At 41.2% G+C, this 17,216-nt stretch overlaps 1 protein-coding gene across 1 annotated transcript; it reads left to right on the top strand.

Annotated features, from left to right (window-relative positions):
• Positions 1 to 2,661: 2,661 nt before the first annotated feature.
• On the top strand, positions 2,662 to 17,216 carry LOC311251051 (synaptic vesicle membrane protein VAT-1 homolog). Its single transcript, XM_084343328.1, has 6 exons — positions 2,662 to 3,300; positions 11,310 to 11,517; positions 13,620 to 13,790; positions 13,958 to 14,047; positions 14,805 to 15,043; positions 15,196 to 17,216. Exons 1-6 carry the CDS (start codon positions 2,875 to 2,877, stop codon positions 15,385 to 15,387), a joined length of 1,326 nt encoding a protein of 441 aa, XP_084199454.1. The 5' UTR covers positions 2,662 to 2,874; the 3' UTR covers positions 15,388 to 17,216.

Below are 17,216 nucleotides of genomic sequence, written 5' to 3'. Positions count from 1 at the left end.
ATCTGAATCCCCTGCAATTAGTCCAGAGGGATTTTTGAAAATCAGCCCAAAACAAAGAAAGATAGCAAGTCTCAAACAATGGGACTGCTACAAGTTATCATGACAGGTTGCACTGTGCATGTGAGCAGAGATTTGGATTCTGGGTAGGTCGAGGCTAGTTTTAATTATTAATAATCCATAAGATTGCTTCATATTTTATTAAGGTCATCAGTGCAGATTTTGTATATAAAATGTTATCTGCATCAGTGACTGAGCTGAATTATAAGGTAGCAGAAAATGGAAATACTTGAGTGGAGTAGAAAGACCTCAACATTGTGCTCAAGTACAGGACTTAAGTGCACGTTCTTGTTTCTGCCTCTTTAACTGCAGAACATGAAAACATTTCCTCTACGTGTACAGTCATTTCAGTTATATGACACATCAGTGAAGTTGGAGCTGTAACTCCAACAATATGTAAAATATTCAAACTGATCTGAGCTGCTATTTTGTGGGGGAAATAAAAAGTGGCCACCTAGTGAAATAAATCATATTGTGGGTTACTGCTGCTTGAACCTTTGAGACAGTTATGCGGCTAACAGGATGTAAATGATCTCTTAACAAGTTGTCACATTACGCATTGAAAAACAGTGACTACAGTGTGGCGTGGGTGTGTGTATGTAGAGCACCTGAAAGCTCTCACCACATTCATTTCCCTCAGACCCAGCAAGTGTTTGTGGCAGCCGTGTGACGAGTGTTTGCGTGTGCATTAGCTGATGCCCGTGTGGTTGTGTGTTTACCAGTGTTCATCTCTGCAAAGAGTCTCAGTGAACTTGAGAGGAAGTCTCAAGCTGCAATTTCTGTGGTGACATGTGCATTTATATTAAAAAAGGAACACCCCCAGTCCTTTTTTTTTTTTTTTAATTTTTCTCACCGCCCATTCACTTCCTGTCTGAGAGTCAACCACCATAATAAGATGAGAGAGCAGCTCCAGTTGCAGGGTGCAATGAAGGTGTGCAATGACTGCATGTTGCAGTCATTGCCATAATACCGGAAGCAATACGTTGAAGTCTAAAGATCATAAAGGCCTCAGATACATCAGGATTTACTTTATTTTTATATCATATATTGGATTTCAAAGTCATTTTTATAGATTTGTGGCTCTGATTCCAAAATAAAAGGCTTTAATTTTCTCCTGTTTGGGCCATTTCTCATAAAGAGCTAATAAATGTCACAAGTGTTTACGAGGATGTAGAGCATGAACCCACCTCAGGTTGGCTTCCATATTTGCACAATTGACCAAACATACATTTTTATCGACGTTTTTTATGTAGAGAACATCATTCATCCACATCTGTATCTCCCAGATTAACGTCATTTCATTTAACTCCTGAACAGCAGGTGGAAGATGAGTGGCTCTCCTCCAGCTGTGACCTCAAATGATCCCATCTCGTCCTCAGTGTACTCCAGTTTCCAGGGTTTCAAGCTCTCCGCAGCACTCTGACTCACATTTGGCCAACAAAAACGGATCGGTCACTTCTTCAGCTGCGTCAAGTCAGCCACAACCAGGGGGAAACACACCGGAAGTTACAGGATTTCACATTTAAATAAAAGCTTTTTTCTATTCAATATTGAGTGGATCTGAAACTACACAGATACATGGTTACAGTTTATCATGGCTCATCCCATTGAGACATTTCTGGGTATGTGAATTAGCATATCATATATATATATGATTTCAGCATATTTGAAACATATCTAGTGACATTGCTTTAATATCTCGATTAACATTAATAATGTGTGTAACAGTGCACTCACACAGAGACTAAATGTAATTATTCAGCCTTATCTTATATTTTCTGGTCTTTCTCTGTTATAACACATCTTCGAGTCCACTGAAAAATGAGCTACAAATCTGATTTCTTCTTCTTATTGTTGTTCAGAAGCAATTGACCTGATGACCTAATGGAAAAACTATGACTGACTTTGACAGATAACTTACTAAAATCTTAATACCATTAAAAATATCATCAATAAATAGTACATTTAAGTCATTTCAATGCTCAGAAACAATCAAATGGTTCATAAAACATACATCAAGCAATTGTAAAAACATCAGTTGTAACTCTCTAAAGGCCATTCAAATAATGTTTATAAATGAACTACCAGTATTTATTAACCGTTTACAAAGTATTATGAACATTAATTGCAACGTTACAATAAAAAAATGCTAATAAATAGCTTATAAAGCATTTAATTGCTTGTTAACTATTAACTAAATATTAATTCACTCTAAATTTGCCATTTTTTTATTATATGTAATTGTTTATTTTAAGATATTAAGATATCAAAGACCCAGAAAAAATACAGAGGACATGACCTCAGTATCTTCAATGGTAGCTACCTGGCTGCGGCTAGTTAGCTTAGTTAGCGGTGCAGTTAGCGGTTCGCACGGAGCACAGGGGACATCATAGCGTCAAAGCTGTTATATCTTCATATTGTGTTGACGATTTATGTAATTTTTTAAAAGACACATTAACATCGCACCTTTAAAACTATTGTTGCTAAATGTGATTGTTTTTGAGCGTCAGGCCAAAAAGGGTGGCAAAATCCTAAAACCGACGTGTTTTATTGTGAAAACCCATAAAGGAAGTGGTGAGTGAACTGTATCTGTATTGACATTGGTCACTTGTTGAGCTGAGCGCACACACAGGAAACCACCCAGCAAAAAATCTCATTTTCTACCAAGGACAGCACTGTCTTCAGGGGCGGATACTCATCTTATGTCAGTTTTCACCGGCAATATTTGTTTGTTTGTTTAAAAGAAACACCCGAACAGGCTGAATAACTCATCTGGACTGAAAAACCCAGAAGAACCGCACATCACAAGTGGTTATCATGTCTGGCGAAGAGGCTCCAACTCAGCTGCAACAACCTGAGCAGGAGAAGCAGCCGGAGGAGCCTCCACCAGCTGCTGCTGCTGCTCCAGCTGCGGCTCCAGCTGCTGCTGCTGCTGCTGCTGCTGCACCGCAGGAGTCGGCGGGGAGCAAACCCGCAGCCGAGGAGAAGCGCTTCTCCTTCAGGGCTCTGGTCCTCACGGGGCACGGCGGGTATGACAAAGTGAAGCTGCAGGTGAAGACGCAGGCTGAGCCGCAGCTGAAGGCGGGAGAGGTCCTGGTGCGGGTCAAGGCGTGCGGGCTGAACTTCGCCGAGCTGCTGGGAAGACAGGGGCTGTACGAGCTGCTGCCCGCCCCGCCTGTCGTGATGGGAATGGAGGGATCCGGGGTCATCGAGGCGGTCGGGGAGGATGTGAAGGACCGGAAAGTGAGTAAAGGCCTGCTGAGTGCACACACACACACACACACACACACACACGCAGCCACCCACTCAACACCACCGTGCACATGAACAATGTCCAGTCATGTGCTGAGGATTTAAACCCACAGCAGCTGAGTGCACTGACTGGTTTCTGTACTGGGGACCTGCATCCTGGTGGTCCTCCATCCTGTCCAAGACATGCTAGTGAATAGTTCAATAGTTGCAGAGAAATCAGGAAAAAGCAGCATTGTCTTTGAAGAAAAGTCTATTAGAGGAAAAGTTCACCCAAAAATTAAAAATTCAGTCCAGACGAGCTGTATGGAGCAGTTTTATGTCCCCATCTACTGCAGTTGTTTAGGAGAATGCACAAGACACACAACAGATGACATGCACTGGGAATGTCTTATTTTCTCAATTAATCGAGCAATGCTTGGTTTATGAAAAATAATCTAATGAAGGCATCTGTCACAGTTTCCTAAAGCCCAGGATGATGCTTCATGTCATCTGTCATCAGACCAACAGTCCAAAAACCTTAAAGTATCCAAAATTTCAATGAAAGAAAAGCAGGAAATCGTTCACAGTTCTGAGGCGGAAACCAATAAATGTTTGCCGACAAATATCTTAAACATGACTGATTATCAAAGTAGCTGAAACAGCTCTGTATCAAACAATAACATCTATTTGTACAAAGGCATTTGTGCCATTTGTCCATGTTTTATGAAGGGTTGTTCTAATACTAATACCAGCATCGGAAAAGCCTCCGATGCTGCCTAAAATGCTGAAATCGGTGAGTACACAAGTCTACTCACCGAGCCAATTTGTCCTGCTACATCTATTTTAGACGATGGAGTGTTGAGGATGAGTTCAGAAGTCTCACAGCAGTCTGGAGGATGTAGCTGCTCTGTACTCTGGCGGTACGGCAGCAGATACTTCTGTATCTTTTGCCAGATGGCAGCAGGGGGAACACACTGTGGCCGGGGTGGGCGTTGTTTTGTTTTTTTTGGAATGCGCAAGTAGCCGATTTGAATTCACAACAAGCTTTGTGAAACTTCAAGCACAGCGTCGTATCAGCCCATACACAAAGGTCAGGTATCGGGAAGGAGAAAACGGCAAACGCCTCCGTGCAATGTGAAAGAACCCCTTTATAAATAACCTCCATCAGATGAACACCTTCATGTAGTGTGTTTCTATTTTAAAAAAGAGGAAAGAGCTTCTCTTGCTGCTAAACGTGACACTCTGGTGTTAGGAATAGTTACAGTTGTTTGATTTACGGCGTGTCCTTGAAGTGCTTTTACATTCTTCCCTGCAGAGTACATTTACCTTCTCCTTGATAAGAGCTTTCCAAAGGTCGAGTTTTATTGAGTTTAGGCAGAATATTTATAAGCTGTGCATCCGTGTCTAATATCAGGCTGCATCACAGAGCCTTAAATTTGTTTTTTTTTTAATGCTTTTTCTGCTCTAAAAGAAGAAAACATCCAGGCTGTTTGAAGCCTACAGATACCTGTTCCCTGCAGGTGAAGCTCATTTTCCTCAGATGCTGCAGAGCTGATCCCAGAGCATCCACAGGCCAAAAGGCTCCACTGGTTATTCTGTGCGTTTATTTTTACAGCAACATATCGAGGGTGAATCCACAGTGACTCATTGCACCAAAACCTCTGCGATTTCTTGTTACAGCTTTCGTCGAATGTTTGACTTCATTAACCGGAGCCGCACATGTTCTGTGCGCGTACATTTATGAATATGGAAGACGGAAAACGCTCAAACGTGAATGAGTGACAGGACTCTTCAGCCGTGTCATTGGGTTCAGAAGAGCGGCATTAATTGTGTTGTTTGTAAAGCTCGGCAACAAGATTTGCTATTGCACAGTTAATCATTAGTTTGTGCCTCTCGTGTTTTAGTTCACATGAGAATTGAGTCGCAGAGTCAGGAATCTGTTTTTTATGAAAGATATATATCTAGATGATCGCTTGAGAAAAAAAAACACCCTTTCCTGAATCCTCAACAAACCATCTGGAGGAAAAATATCCTGTTGGATTCATGATGAAAAAGATTCATCATCCGTTTCTGCTGAAGTTGTGTCTCTTTTTCCTGCTTCAACATGACATGTCTCCTCGCTCTACTTGAACACCCTGAAGCAAAATTAAAACGCGAGCAACAGTTAAATTGGCATATATTGACTTAACTTTTGAATATTTTACAAAATAACAGCAGTGTTGGAACAGGGAATTCAGTTGGAACTTGAGAAAAAGGGATAAAAATGTTTTTCATGATGCAACAGACAGAGTATTTTTTCATCTAGACTGATGGAAGAATCTTAAAGGATTTTGGAAATACCCTCAAAACAGTGCCACATCTTGTTAAACAACCTTCTCGAATGTCACAAATTGGGGATATGTGCATTCGTACATGCGCCGACAAGCTCATTTGCTCAGGACCTCAGTCAGTTGTCGTGACTTGTTTCATAGAGGATGTTTTACTGCTAGTTGTTGCCAACATTTATAACCACTCTTAGTCTGAACAATGTTGTGTACCAACATGAGACACAATAATAATACTTAGTTCTATTCAACAAGGCGTGGAAGTGCTCGAACGCTTCCTTTACTTACCTGTCGATCTGAACCTAGATTAATCCACACAGTTCAACAGTTAAAAAACGTGTTTGCGTGATATTTGCCCCAAACAACCAAATTTGTCTTTGGTCAACCTCTAACTGAACTCAGCACTCGCCAGAGATTCAGAGCCTCCAGGAAGAGTGCCAGGCTTTGAAGCCAATTGGGCCCTGTTTCCACCAAGCAGTCCGGTTAAGTTCAGTTCGTGTCATTTTTTGCACTTCAATTGTCAAAATGCAGATGGCACCGAAAAAAACTGCTCCGTGCCATCCCGTTTTCTTTGACTCTTCTGTACCTAGAAGACTGATCTGGCATCTAAAGGGCGGCGCTAGACACACTGCAGGCTGTTGATTAGTCGACAGATTCGTCACTCCCGCGCAACAGGAAGAATAAACACAACAACAACAAACACAAACCCGCCTCTTTTAAGAATCACATCGATTTCGAGAAAAGAAATCATGTCAGGGAGTTCTTTCTGTGTAAAATGTTGGCGTACAGCGATGTTACATGAGAGACCCAGGAGACGCAGACATTCCTCTGTTATCGGTGAGGAGGAAACACAGAGAGAGCTGGATGGAAGAACGAGGAAGTTTTGTAGCTTGTTTCTCAGAGAACGGCTGACAAGAGCTTCCAGTCCACATCCGAGGAATGTAGGACAACATGCAAGACCCTCAGGAGCGGTCGAACAAGAATAAAGGACCACAACAGCCGGAGTGTTACTAGAAGGAGCTGGGGATGCTGTTAGCCTCCTCCATGGAGGCCATGAAGGAGGCTAACGGTCATTTTGATTGTTGCTATAGTGGCCGAACTGTACTCCCATAAGATAACATTGTAAAAGAAGCAGCTGTAATAGATTTTTGAGCGTCACAACCCCAGCAAAATGACTCGTTTCACTGCCAGAATTTGATCCATTATGCTCAATAAGTCTTGAAGAGCTGCACAGTTACATTGTTTATTTCCATTCAGTTTAGTGAAGTTATCTGGCTCGGCTGGCGGAAGTTTCTAGTTCAGATGCTTTATGGGCCCCACAATGTGGAAGATCTGGGTAATTTTATACCTGGACTGTATCCAGTGTCTGACTTGAACACAACAGTCCCTAGTTTTAGGTGATAATACACCATTGAACACATCATTATCAATATACATTTCTGCCGATAGACTCCCCTACGTCCTACACACTGGACTGTTAACATGTTCCTGAAGCTCCTCTCTGTCCCTCTGACAGTATGGAATTTCCCTCCTCCTCCTCTTTCCCCCCATCCCTCGCTCCACTTTCGGAGAGCAGGAATCTTATAGCGGGATTGCTGCATTCCAACACCTCCTTTTCTGAAGGAAGCAGCAAAACACGAGACACCACAAAAACCACGGATGCAACAGTGGCAGGAAGCAGTGTGTGAAAATGTAGGATCCCAACACGGTTAAGGCAAAGAATTTAGATCGTATATGCGCACTGAACTGATGATGTCTAGGTGGTTGGTGAGGTTAGATTAAGAATCTGGGTGTGGCTGCGGCGGTGCAGACACACAGGGCAGGAGATAATAACATAAAGGGAAGTGATCTCGGCTCGAGCAGCGAGGGCGTGTCTGGAAATCAGACGGAGCAGATGTGTAATGTAGGATCTCATTTACGACTCGTCTCTCCCAGATTCCAGTCCCGGCATTGCCTCGTCGCAGATGCTTCCAGATTAAATGACAGTTAACGATTATTACTCACAACTTGATTGATATCTTGGAAGATGTGAGCGGTGATTTCTGCTTCAAACTGTTCCAACTGGCCGCTCTGAAAGAAACGAACCATCTGCTCTGCAAATAAACTCTTTAATCAACTTGATGTTGATGAGAGGATGTGTAGCAGCTTGTTGTGCACTCAGCTCAGTACATCGCACGATATGTGTTTGATTGAAGCAGGTGACTTTAATGTTTCAGAATGAGTTTGACGTAAATAATCCATCTGCAGTGGTGGAGGTAACTGAGACTCTAGATTAAAATATGTGTACTTTCCATCTTCTGCCAATTGTTCCACGACAATCCAGTGGGACATTGTACTTTTTACTCCACTACTTTACCTGACTTAATAATATCCCACAAAAATTGTGAGATTTTACCAAAAACAAGCATATCGCTAGAGTAACCGCTAACTGCTGCTAACTAGAGCTGCCGTTAGCTCAGCTAGCCATGCAGTTAGCGGTTGGGACTAGGAGCTTGAAACACCGGCGAAGTGTTGGTGTTTACTGAGGACGTTACATTAAATCTTAGAAAGAAGAAATCTGAGGATGTCGCTTTGGGAACTGGGAAATCGTAATTTTTTACAATTTTTTCATTAAACAATGAATCGTGAAAATAATCGGCTGATTAATCAATAATGAAAATGATCATTAGGTCCATCTCTGTGTTGAGTATTGTAAAACACAGAATGAAAGACATTTTCTCTTAACTTCAAAGAGGCAGCAAAAAGTGAAGTGGTATCACCGTGTTTGTATTTTCATGCATCGACATGAACAGCAGGAAAACTGTACTGTCTGTCACAGTTGCCAGAATAGAATAATAAACGGCAGGTTTTCCACACAAACTTCACTGTCCTACTTCAAACATCCTCTCCGTTACCTCAGTCCATGTCAGCTATCCAGGAACTGAGCTCAGCCTTTTTTAAAACTGGCTCTCGTGCATTCTTTGAGGTCGTCCAGCGGGGGTTTGAAAGAGTTTCGTAAGAACAAGGGTTGAGAAATGTGATCAACGCAAAAAGAGCTCGTCACCAGAGGTGGAAGTTAAAGCGTAAAAAGTGGAGATACTGGAGTTATCTCAGTGCAACAGAGACAACATGTGTTTGTGTTTGAGCTTCTGTTTTTACCGTCTGTGAATGTGTAAATATTTGTGTGTGTGTGTGTGTGTGTGTGTGTGTGTGTGTGTGTCATCTGTCTATTGTCATGGGTTGTGTGCAGCGGGAAGTGGGCGTGGCACGGAGCTCTTGAGGCTGTTTTAACAGGAAGCAGTGCAGCATTCACAATCAGATCAGACTTCTTTCCTGTGCCCTTCACTCTTTTGGCAGGTTTCGCAACACTGATGATACTTAAATAACGGCACTTCTCTGTGGAGGAAAACAGCTCATAAATGGGGAACATTTTCCATGTCCGTGTCTTAGCTTCTGTGAAGAGAGACAAGGTTTTATGTGATCTTGTTTTAAGTCGGTCTTGAGGAAGTCTTTTTTTGGGGGGGGGGACAAAATTAAAGGACGTTTCTAAGCAACAATGACAGCGGGAAGCTAAAGAAACATTTCACAACAGGGCTGCCTGTGCAAGTAATATTTCATTCTCAATATGCAAGCGAAGCAAAGTATTTCAATTAGAACACAAAGTCACTCAAAGGAAAACATTTATCTGCAGCTATTTTCACAGTCGTTTCAGTCGTTTTTTTCAAGCAGAAAACGCTGAAATATGTGCTGGTTTGCTGCTTTCCTGCATCATAAATGACAGGAGATCAATTATTTCGGGGGTTTTGAAACATTGGTCAGCCAAATTACGCGATATGAAGATGCCACTTTGGTCACCTGACAATTGCAATGTGCATTTTTTAATTTAAAACATTTTTGTTTTTACATTTTACAGCCCAAACAATGAAGTCATCAAGAAACAGTCTCACACTACGTTTGCCTACAGTGCAGAAAGTAGTAGTTTTACAATATTGGCTCGAAGATTTGGTCTGCATTAAAATCCGTTTCATGCCTTTCGTTCAGGGGTTGTGTATGAAATTAGTTTGTTAGATATTATGAGGCTTTATCCATATTTCCCCATAGAAATTGTTAAAATGCAACATTTTCCGTCGTTGCTATGCTGGTTGCTATGGGCTGAAACAGCTCCACGTTCGAATCATTGTCTTTGTGTTGAGTAGTTATCTGAGGATTTATGTTATTATTATTATTTGATAACGTTCTTTCAATAAGAGAAACTTGACAGTCAGGTGAAATGGATGCAGGACAATAGAAAGAGTAAAAAGTAACTCCAAAGTAATCACAATATTAGAGCCATTATTGTGAAAATACTACATTTTGCACTGTGGACCAGTGTAGCTATGACACATTTTGACGTGAGACTGGGTTGTCAAGAAAACAAGTGACTTCTGCACCTTTAATTTCTTTCCCAGGATGGATGTGTGTGTAGACAGAGCAGACTAGCAGTGTAATAACTGTCCCTCATGTCATTCAACAACAAAGACATTAAATGACTTCCTGCCTGCTTGACCTCAATTTCCCATTTGACAGCACTGGATGCACTGAGTGAAAAAAAAAACAACCCAGCTCCAGTGGCCTAACGACAAGAGCAAAGTGGTGATGACGGAAGAAAACGAGCTCCTCATGTTCACACAACATCTGTGTTGTAATCCTCCCTTCAAAGTCTGTTCCAATAAAGTATGTGATCATGTTCACATCACCTCTCATCACCATGGAGCTAGTTCTGGTTTTGTTTGTCCATGTTTTGAGACATCTGGGGGTAAATGCATTTTTTGTAAGTGAAGAAATGATGCTAAACTAATCGAAGTGAGATCTGGGGATTACCCAGAGGAACAGTGACTATTGTTTTCTGGAAAGAGAATGATCTAAGCCATGATACCAGAGACAATATCTCAAATTGTACGGAATGGATTGCCATTAAATTCTGTACAGACATTCACGGTGCCCAGAGGATGAATCCAAATGACTTTGGTGATTGTTGACTTTTCCCCTGGCGCCTTCCGCAGGTTCAAAATATTCACATATGCTGTTAAGTATCTCAACATCCACTCGATGGATTAGCACCAAAGTTGATAGATATTCATAAACTCTTCTGACTTTTTTCCCCAGACCCATCATGAGGTTGACTAATGTAGTTTGGCATAAAATGTGTTGACAACAATTGGATGGATTGCCCTGCAATTTGGTACATATATTCATGTCCCCCTGACGCTGAACTGTTTATCGTGTGTGTATATAGTCTTTATTTTAATAGCAGTAGTATTTTATTTTATTATCTATTATGTATTCTGATTTTATCTTGCTTTTTTATCTGTCACTCAATCATTGCTGTAAGCTACTGTGAACCAATAAAGTCTTGTCTTATCTTTGGTGATTGCTTAACATCTTATCTGGCACAACAACTAGGTCAAATTTTCAATTACTCCAATGCATTTGGTTGCTTTGGTTTCAACAGGTATCTGCAAAACTAATGACATTCCTATACATTCCTCAGACTCAGCTATACTTTGCATCAAGTCCTAATCAGCAAATGAAAGCATGCTAACACGCTAAAGAAAGATGTGACCGTGATCAACGTTATACCTTTATACCGTTGTACCGTTTGTTTGACCACCCCAGGGATCCCCTCAGTAACTCCATTGTGTCCGTCCTCCCTCCCTCTCCTCCCCCGTCCTCCCTTAGGTCGGGGATCGTGTCATCGTGATGAGCCGCAACGGCATGTGGCAGGAAGTGGTGGTCGTGCCCGCCATCCACACCTTCCCCATGCCGGAGCAGATGAGCTTTGAGGAAGGTGCTGCGATCCCCGTCAACTACATGACCGCCTACATGATGCTGTTTGAGATGGCCAATCTGAGGCCGGGCAAGAGCGTTCTCGTCCACATGGCAGCAGGTGAGACACACACAGTGCATACTAATGAAGTGAGTGCTACTTTACTGCATAATTTCCCCTGGTTTTGTCGAAATAACACCAATGGTTGAAATGCTCTTTTAATTTTGAACATTTTGTGGTGGTCATTTTTCTCTATATGTGACATTTCACACACCAAACGATCACGAGGAATGAATCAAAATCGTGATTTTAAACACGACTCATCTGGAAACACAGTCCTCCCCATGATTTATTCATGAAATACAACAAACATCTCCCCCAGTCGCCGGGCTAACCTGTGAAGAGTCACACAGCTCGTTCACGAAAGGTCACTAATCACTTCTCCGTATGCAGCCGCGTTTCTGCTCTGAAACATTCTCAGCCGAGAGACCGAGGGTTATAGGTGAGGATATAGTGTGTGTGCGTGTGCGTGTGTGTGATGGTCCTATAAAAGCTTACTCATAAAGTGGCAGACAGGATCATTGGCAGGCACGGTTGCTTTGGCAACACCTGACATTTCAAAAAGATGCTTCAACACGGTGACAAATAATGATGTCTCATTTACAGAAGAGGATTGTGTGTCCAGGTGTTGAAATGACCGAGGTCCTGGTAGTATTACATTAACCACAGTAGGGTAGAAGTTATTAATATGCAGCCCTTAAGGCCCTGGACACATATTTTTTGCTCATAAGCAATTGGATCCAACAGGAACACGCTCTGATCTTCCAAGTTAGAGCACATTTGTAGTTATTTCACATTTAATATGTGTGTATTTTGTTTTTTTCTTTTATTTGTGCTTTTGTAACTGGCGTGAAGTGAGCAGGAAATGGTGTCACAAACTGCCATGCACCAATCAGGATTGAGCAACATTTGAATCAGAATCTGATGACAGCTGGTTGGTTGTTTAGTCACTGTTAGTCAGATCTGACTAAACCTAGGCAAACCTATAACCAGTATAAGCATGAGACTGGACTAAATTTATTTTATTTTTTTATAGCTTTTTTTGGAATTATAACAGTTTTTGATAGAAAAGTGGAAAATAAGAAAAAAAGGAAGAAGAAAAATATATTTTAAAGATGAAAAAATAGCTTCGGTGTTAAACTCTTTATAAATAACACGGAATGATTTTTGATCTCACCACAACTAAACTCAAATACAGGCCTGTTTTGCTCCAATGCTTATACATACAAATGTAAATATGACTTTAAAGTGCAACTAAAACTCAGGTTAGCTCTTGGAAACTGCTAGAGCTCTTTATTTGTTTATATGCCCCTTAAAAAGTTGCATAATGCACCTTTAATGGTTTCCCTTTGGTTTGGATTTAGGAAATGTTTGACACACACACACAAAGCATTTTAAAGTTTGTTAAATGTATGGATCCATCTTTAAATTAAAAGCCCACTTTGTGATAACAAGCTACACCAGATAAGCATCATTAGATAGCAGTGGGTCAAACACTGATTTGTTCAATATTAGTTCCTCTCATCAAATATTTCCAGCATTTATAATTATTTAAAGCCTGAATTCAACATTAAATGTTTATAAAATGTTAAAGCAGCAGTAAGTCAGATAGCTCAGTATTTGAGTTCAAGTAAACAGATCAGTTACTGTCAGCATCCACTGTCACGGTCTAGTGCTCTTCTTCTGCATCCCCCCTCTCAAAGGCCATGTTTCAGTGTTGAGTGGGCGGGTGGCTGTCAGCTGACCCCTGTGAATCAGCCACATGAGGCCAGGGTGATGAAGAGGGCAGGAAGGATTAATGGTGCGTCTGCACACCCAGGCGGGCAGCCATGATGTGAGAAACCTTTCATGGTTAAACAGCACGAGGCCACAGAGAGCAGAAATCACTGTCTGCTGTGTTGCTGTTTGTCCCTCGATTATCTTTTAAATCACCTCACAAACCACCAACTGCAGAGTGTAATACTGCCACTGAAGCTGTATTAGAAATCAATGTAATCGTACCACTGTATACTGACCCATTAAATCCAGTGTCTGTGTGTTGTTACAGCACTTACATCCATTTGTTGCTTGATGTTTAAATCACAGTGTGTTGTAGAGAGGGATCACACAGGTGAAATACCTGCAGTCGCTTCTATTCTCATTCCTGCTCTGCACGTCCACAGGTGGTGTCGGTGTCGCTGCTACCCAGCTGTGTCAGACCGTGCCGGATGTGACTGTTTTTGGCACGGCGTCAGCCTCCAAACACGAGACCATCGCAGAAGGCGGGGTAACTCACCCCATCGACTACCGCACCAAAGACTACGTGGAGGAAATCCGCAAAATCAGCCCGAAGGGTGAGAAAACACACAACGCTGTAGTGTTTAAGTACCGTTTTCGCCTGGCCAGTAAAGTTTGTATTGTCATAATTCATGTTGACAATATTTAATTTATTTTGTTTCTTGAATATCAAGTTAAAATGAGACATAAACATCTCATCACTTCTGTCTGCTTGTCTCTGCAGGAGTGGACATCGTCCTCGACCCACTCGGAGGTTTGGACACTCAGAAAGGTTTTAGTTTGTTGAAACCTTTGGGCACGCTCATAGTCTTTGGTAAGACGTTTGGAAACAGACACACAGGTTTAAATGTATTTGATGAGTCCGCCGTAATGTTTCTGTACTTGAGCTTTATCTTACTTTACGTACTTTTGATTTCACTTGTTGAAATAATGCTGTTTTACATCACTTTATCGAAAAAATGTATGTACTTGAATGGTAGCTGACTTTTACATTTACTCAGGTACTTATTTTCCTCCAAGAACAGCTTGTTTATTCAGTTATGAGTTTGTATAACTACCTCAGTAATATTGTAAATATTGAAATTCCAAGTACTCCAAAACTACATAGTGCCCCTTTAAGTACATTTAGCCAATAATGCCTATGTACTCATTTTCATTTATAATGCAGAACATGTAAAATCCTTGGAATTGAATATTTTTATATTGCAAGATTTGCTACTTGTATTGTATTAAAGGAACTGAAAACTTCACTGAATCAGATATTGGGAAGATTTCACATCATCGCCTACAACTTTCACACACACACACACACACACCAGCGAAGGAAATCTCACTTGAGATTAAAATTGTAGAAATGAAACCATATTCGTCCCTAACATGTAATTTGCAGAGGAACAAAGTCCAGATAAAATTGGCTATATTGTTGGTGTTTTTCTTCGCCCACATATTCTCTTGAATTGGGACAAAGCTTCATCAAAGACCGTTTCATCATCTTTAATTTTCTACACGACGGTTATTGTGAAAATCTCCTCTGTGTGGTTTTTAATCTGCTCTATTGTCCGTCATTCTAGGTGCAGCTAACTGTGTGACGGGCCAGAAGAAGAACCTGTTGGCCATGGCGAAGACCTGGTACAACCAGCTCTCTCTCAACACGCTGAAGCTGATGCAGGCCAACAAGGCCGTGTGCGGCTTCCACCTGGGCTACATCACCGACGAGCAGCTCCTGAGCAGCAACATGTCCAAGCTGCTGGAGCTGTACGGGCAGGGGAAGATCAAGCCCCGCATTGACTCATGCTACCACTTTGAAGAGGTTAGCTTGATCATGTTTATATAACGTCTGTTGATTAATGTATCGCCATGCAGCTACATATTTCTTTCAGGCTTTTACATCAGATGCACTCTGTTTCAGGAGGAAAAAATACCTATTGTGCACATCCGTTCTGTTCCCCTGTCTTTTCTCAGGTGACGGATGCCATGAGGCGCATGCAGGAACGCCAAAACATCGGGAAAGTCATCCTTCTCCCTGAACCGAAGAAGGAGGAAGAGAAGCCAAAATCCGACCCCGAGCCGGTAGAAAATGTGGAAAAATCTGAAGCAGCCGTCAGCGAGAAGAAAGAAGAGGCCACAGAGGAAGTAAAAGTAGAGAAAGATTGAGTAAGAGTGTTTGTTTGAATGATATTTTCAAGCACATCCTCAATAAGTTCCTTGTTGTACAAAAAAAAAGGAAAGAAAAGAGAAGAAAGGTTGCCATGAGTTCTTTGACTTTATCAGTATTTTCAAATGTTTATTAAGATCTTGTTGTGCAATATGTCACATGAGTGTCGTGTTTCTGTGGGAGATACTTGTGTTTGAAATAAAAATTGAGTGTCATATAATGTGAGGAAAAATCTATTCTGATTACAGATGGTTGTTAAATACGACACAGCGAAACGGGTGTGGCTTCAAAAACAGCGTCCCCGTGACAACAGCTCAAAACAGCCCTAACATAATATTTGTAATGACAACAAACCAGAGCCGGTATGTTTGAAACCTCTAAGAAATGGTCCAAAACTTTGACTTATGAGTAAAATAAAGGTGTTTCAAGTAGGCCTGAGCAGTTAAAATGTAATGCATCACACATTGTTATGATTAAGATTACCCATCATGCATTGTAGCCAAGAGGAAAGCTAATATACTGCGTTAAAGAAGGATGCAGTCACCATTTTCTCCTATTTCACACCTCTCTTTACAACTTTGGAGCGAATAAAAGGCACTTAACTTCAAAGGAGACATATTATGCTCATTTTTAGGTTCATAATTTTATTTTGGGTTACTACTAGAAAAAGTTTGCATGCTTTAATGCGAGAAAAACACATCAGTTTTCTCATACTGTCCAGTGCAGCAGGGCTGTATCCTCCCTCTGTTTTAGCTCCTGTCTCTTTAAGGCCCCAGTCTGCTCTGATTGGTCAGCTCACACACACCTGAGCCAGCAGTGTCTCCAGTCGGCTCTGTTGTGTTTTCAGCTTCCAATTAACTTGACTTCTACAGTGATTATAGGAATGAATTATACAAACATGTGACATGGTGACGTAGTGTGATGTCACGAAGTCACGGAATTAAAGGCGGGGCTACTGACGAGGCGTTTCAGAAGCAGGGTTTTCTGTGGGAGAGAGGAGCTTCTGTTTTTTTAACTTTCCCGATCTTTTACATGCCTGAGAACATAAGTACTGTAACACTGAAGGAAAGGACGAAACAAAAAAGCATAATAGTTCTCCTTTAAGAATATGAGCATAGTTAAGTGTGTTGTGTTTTTTTTTCAGAATTTAAGTACTCTTAGTGGTTTCATACATACCATATCAATTGTCAAAGTCATTTCAGTGTAATCAGAATACATTCCTGAGCTTTTGGTAATTCCTTGGATCCTGTTCCAGATGATTAACTTGATGAGTAACCGTAATCAAATGTACCGACCGTACCATGTGTAGTGATCCTTCGTCCAGTTTCCCGCCTTGTGATGCACTACTCAAATTCTAAGTGCAACAGTGTGATGATGGGTGTGTTCTCACATCCACTCCTCTTTGATGAATGTTGTGGAACAAACAGCCCGGGGTCAGTGTGTTGTTTTGTAGTTGAATTGTTGTATTTTTCTTGCGTATTTGTGCCAAATTTAAAGCCAGCTTTCACCACTGCCGTCGAGCCAACTGTGAATAACAATTAGCGGGACTTCCCTGCCTTGGCACTGTTGTCACCCGTGGGTTTTCTTCCAAACAATGTCGCCCTGAACTTGAGCTAAAACTATTTGGCAAGCGAAGGCAGGTTTCCTAGCCTTGATTTTTTTTGTTTTGTTTACAGAGCTACAGTCGAGAATGTATTACTTATTGATTCCTGTTAAAAAGTAACGAAGCAAAACTTGGATGATTCTTCTGTGTTTTCATACACTTTGTATTTCTCTGCTCAGTTCATATTCATTTTGATGCTTTATAAAGCTTTTTATGATTTCTTTA

The sequence above is a fragment of the Pagrus pagrus genome (genome assembly GCF_965226575.1).
Source record: "Pagrus pagrus genome assembly, chromosome: 21".
NCBI classification, from domain to species: Eukaryota; Metazoa; Chordata; class Actinopteri; order Spariformes; family Sparidae; genus Pagrus; species Pagrus pagrus.
The sequence above is the reverse complement of the archived record's forward strand: the minus strand, read 5'-3'. Positions and strand labels throughout refer to the sequence as shown.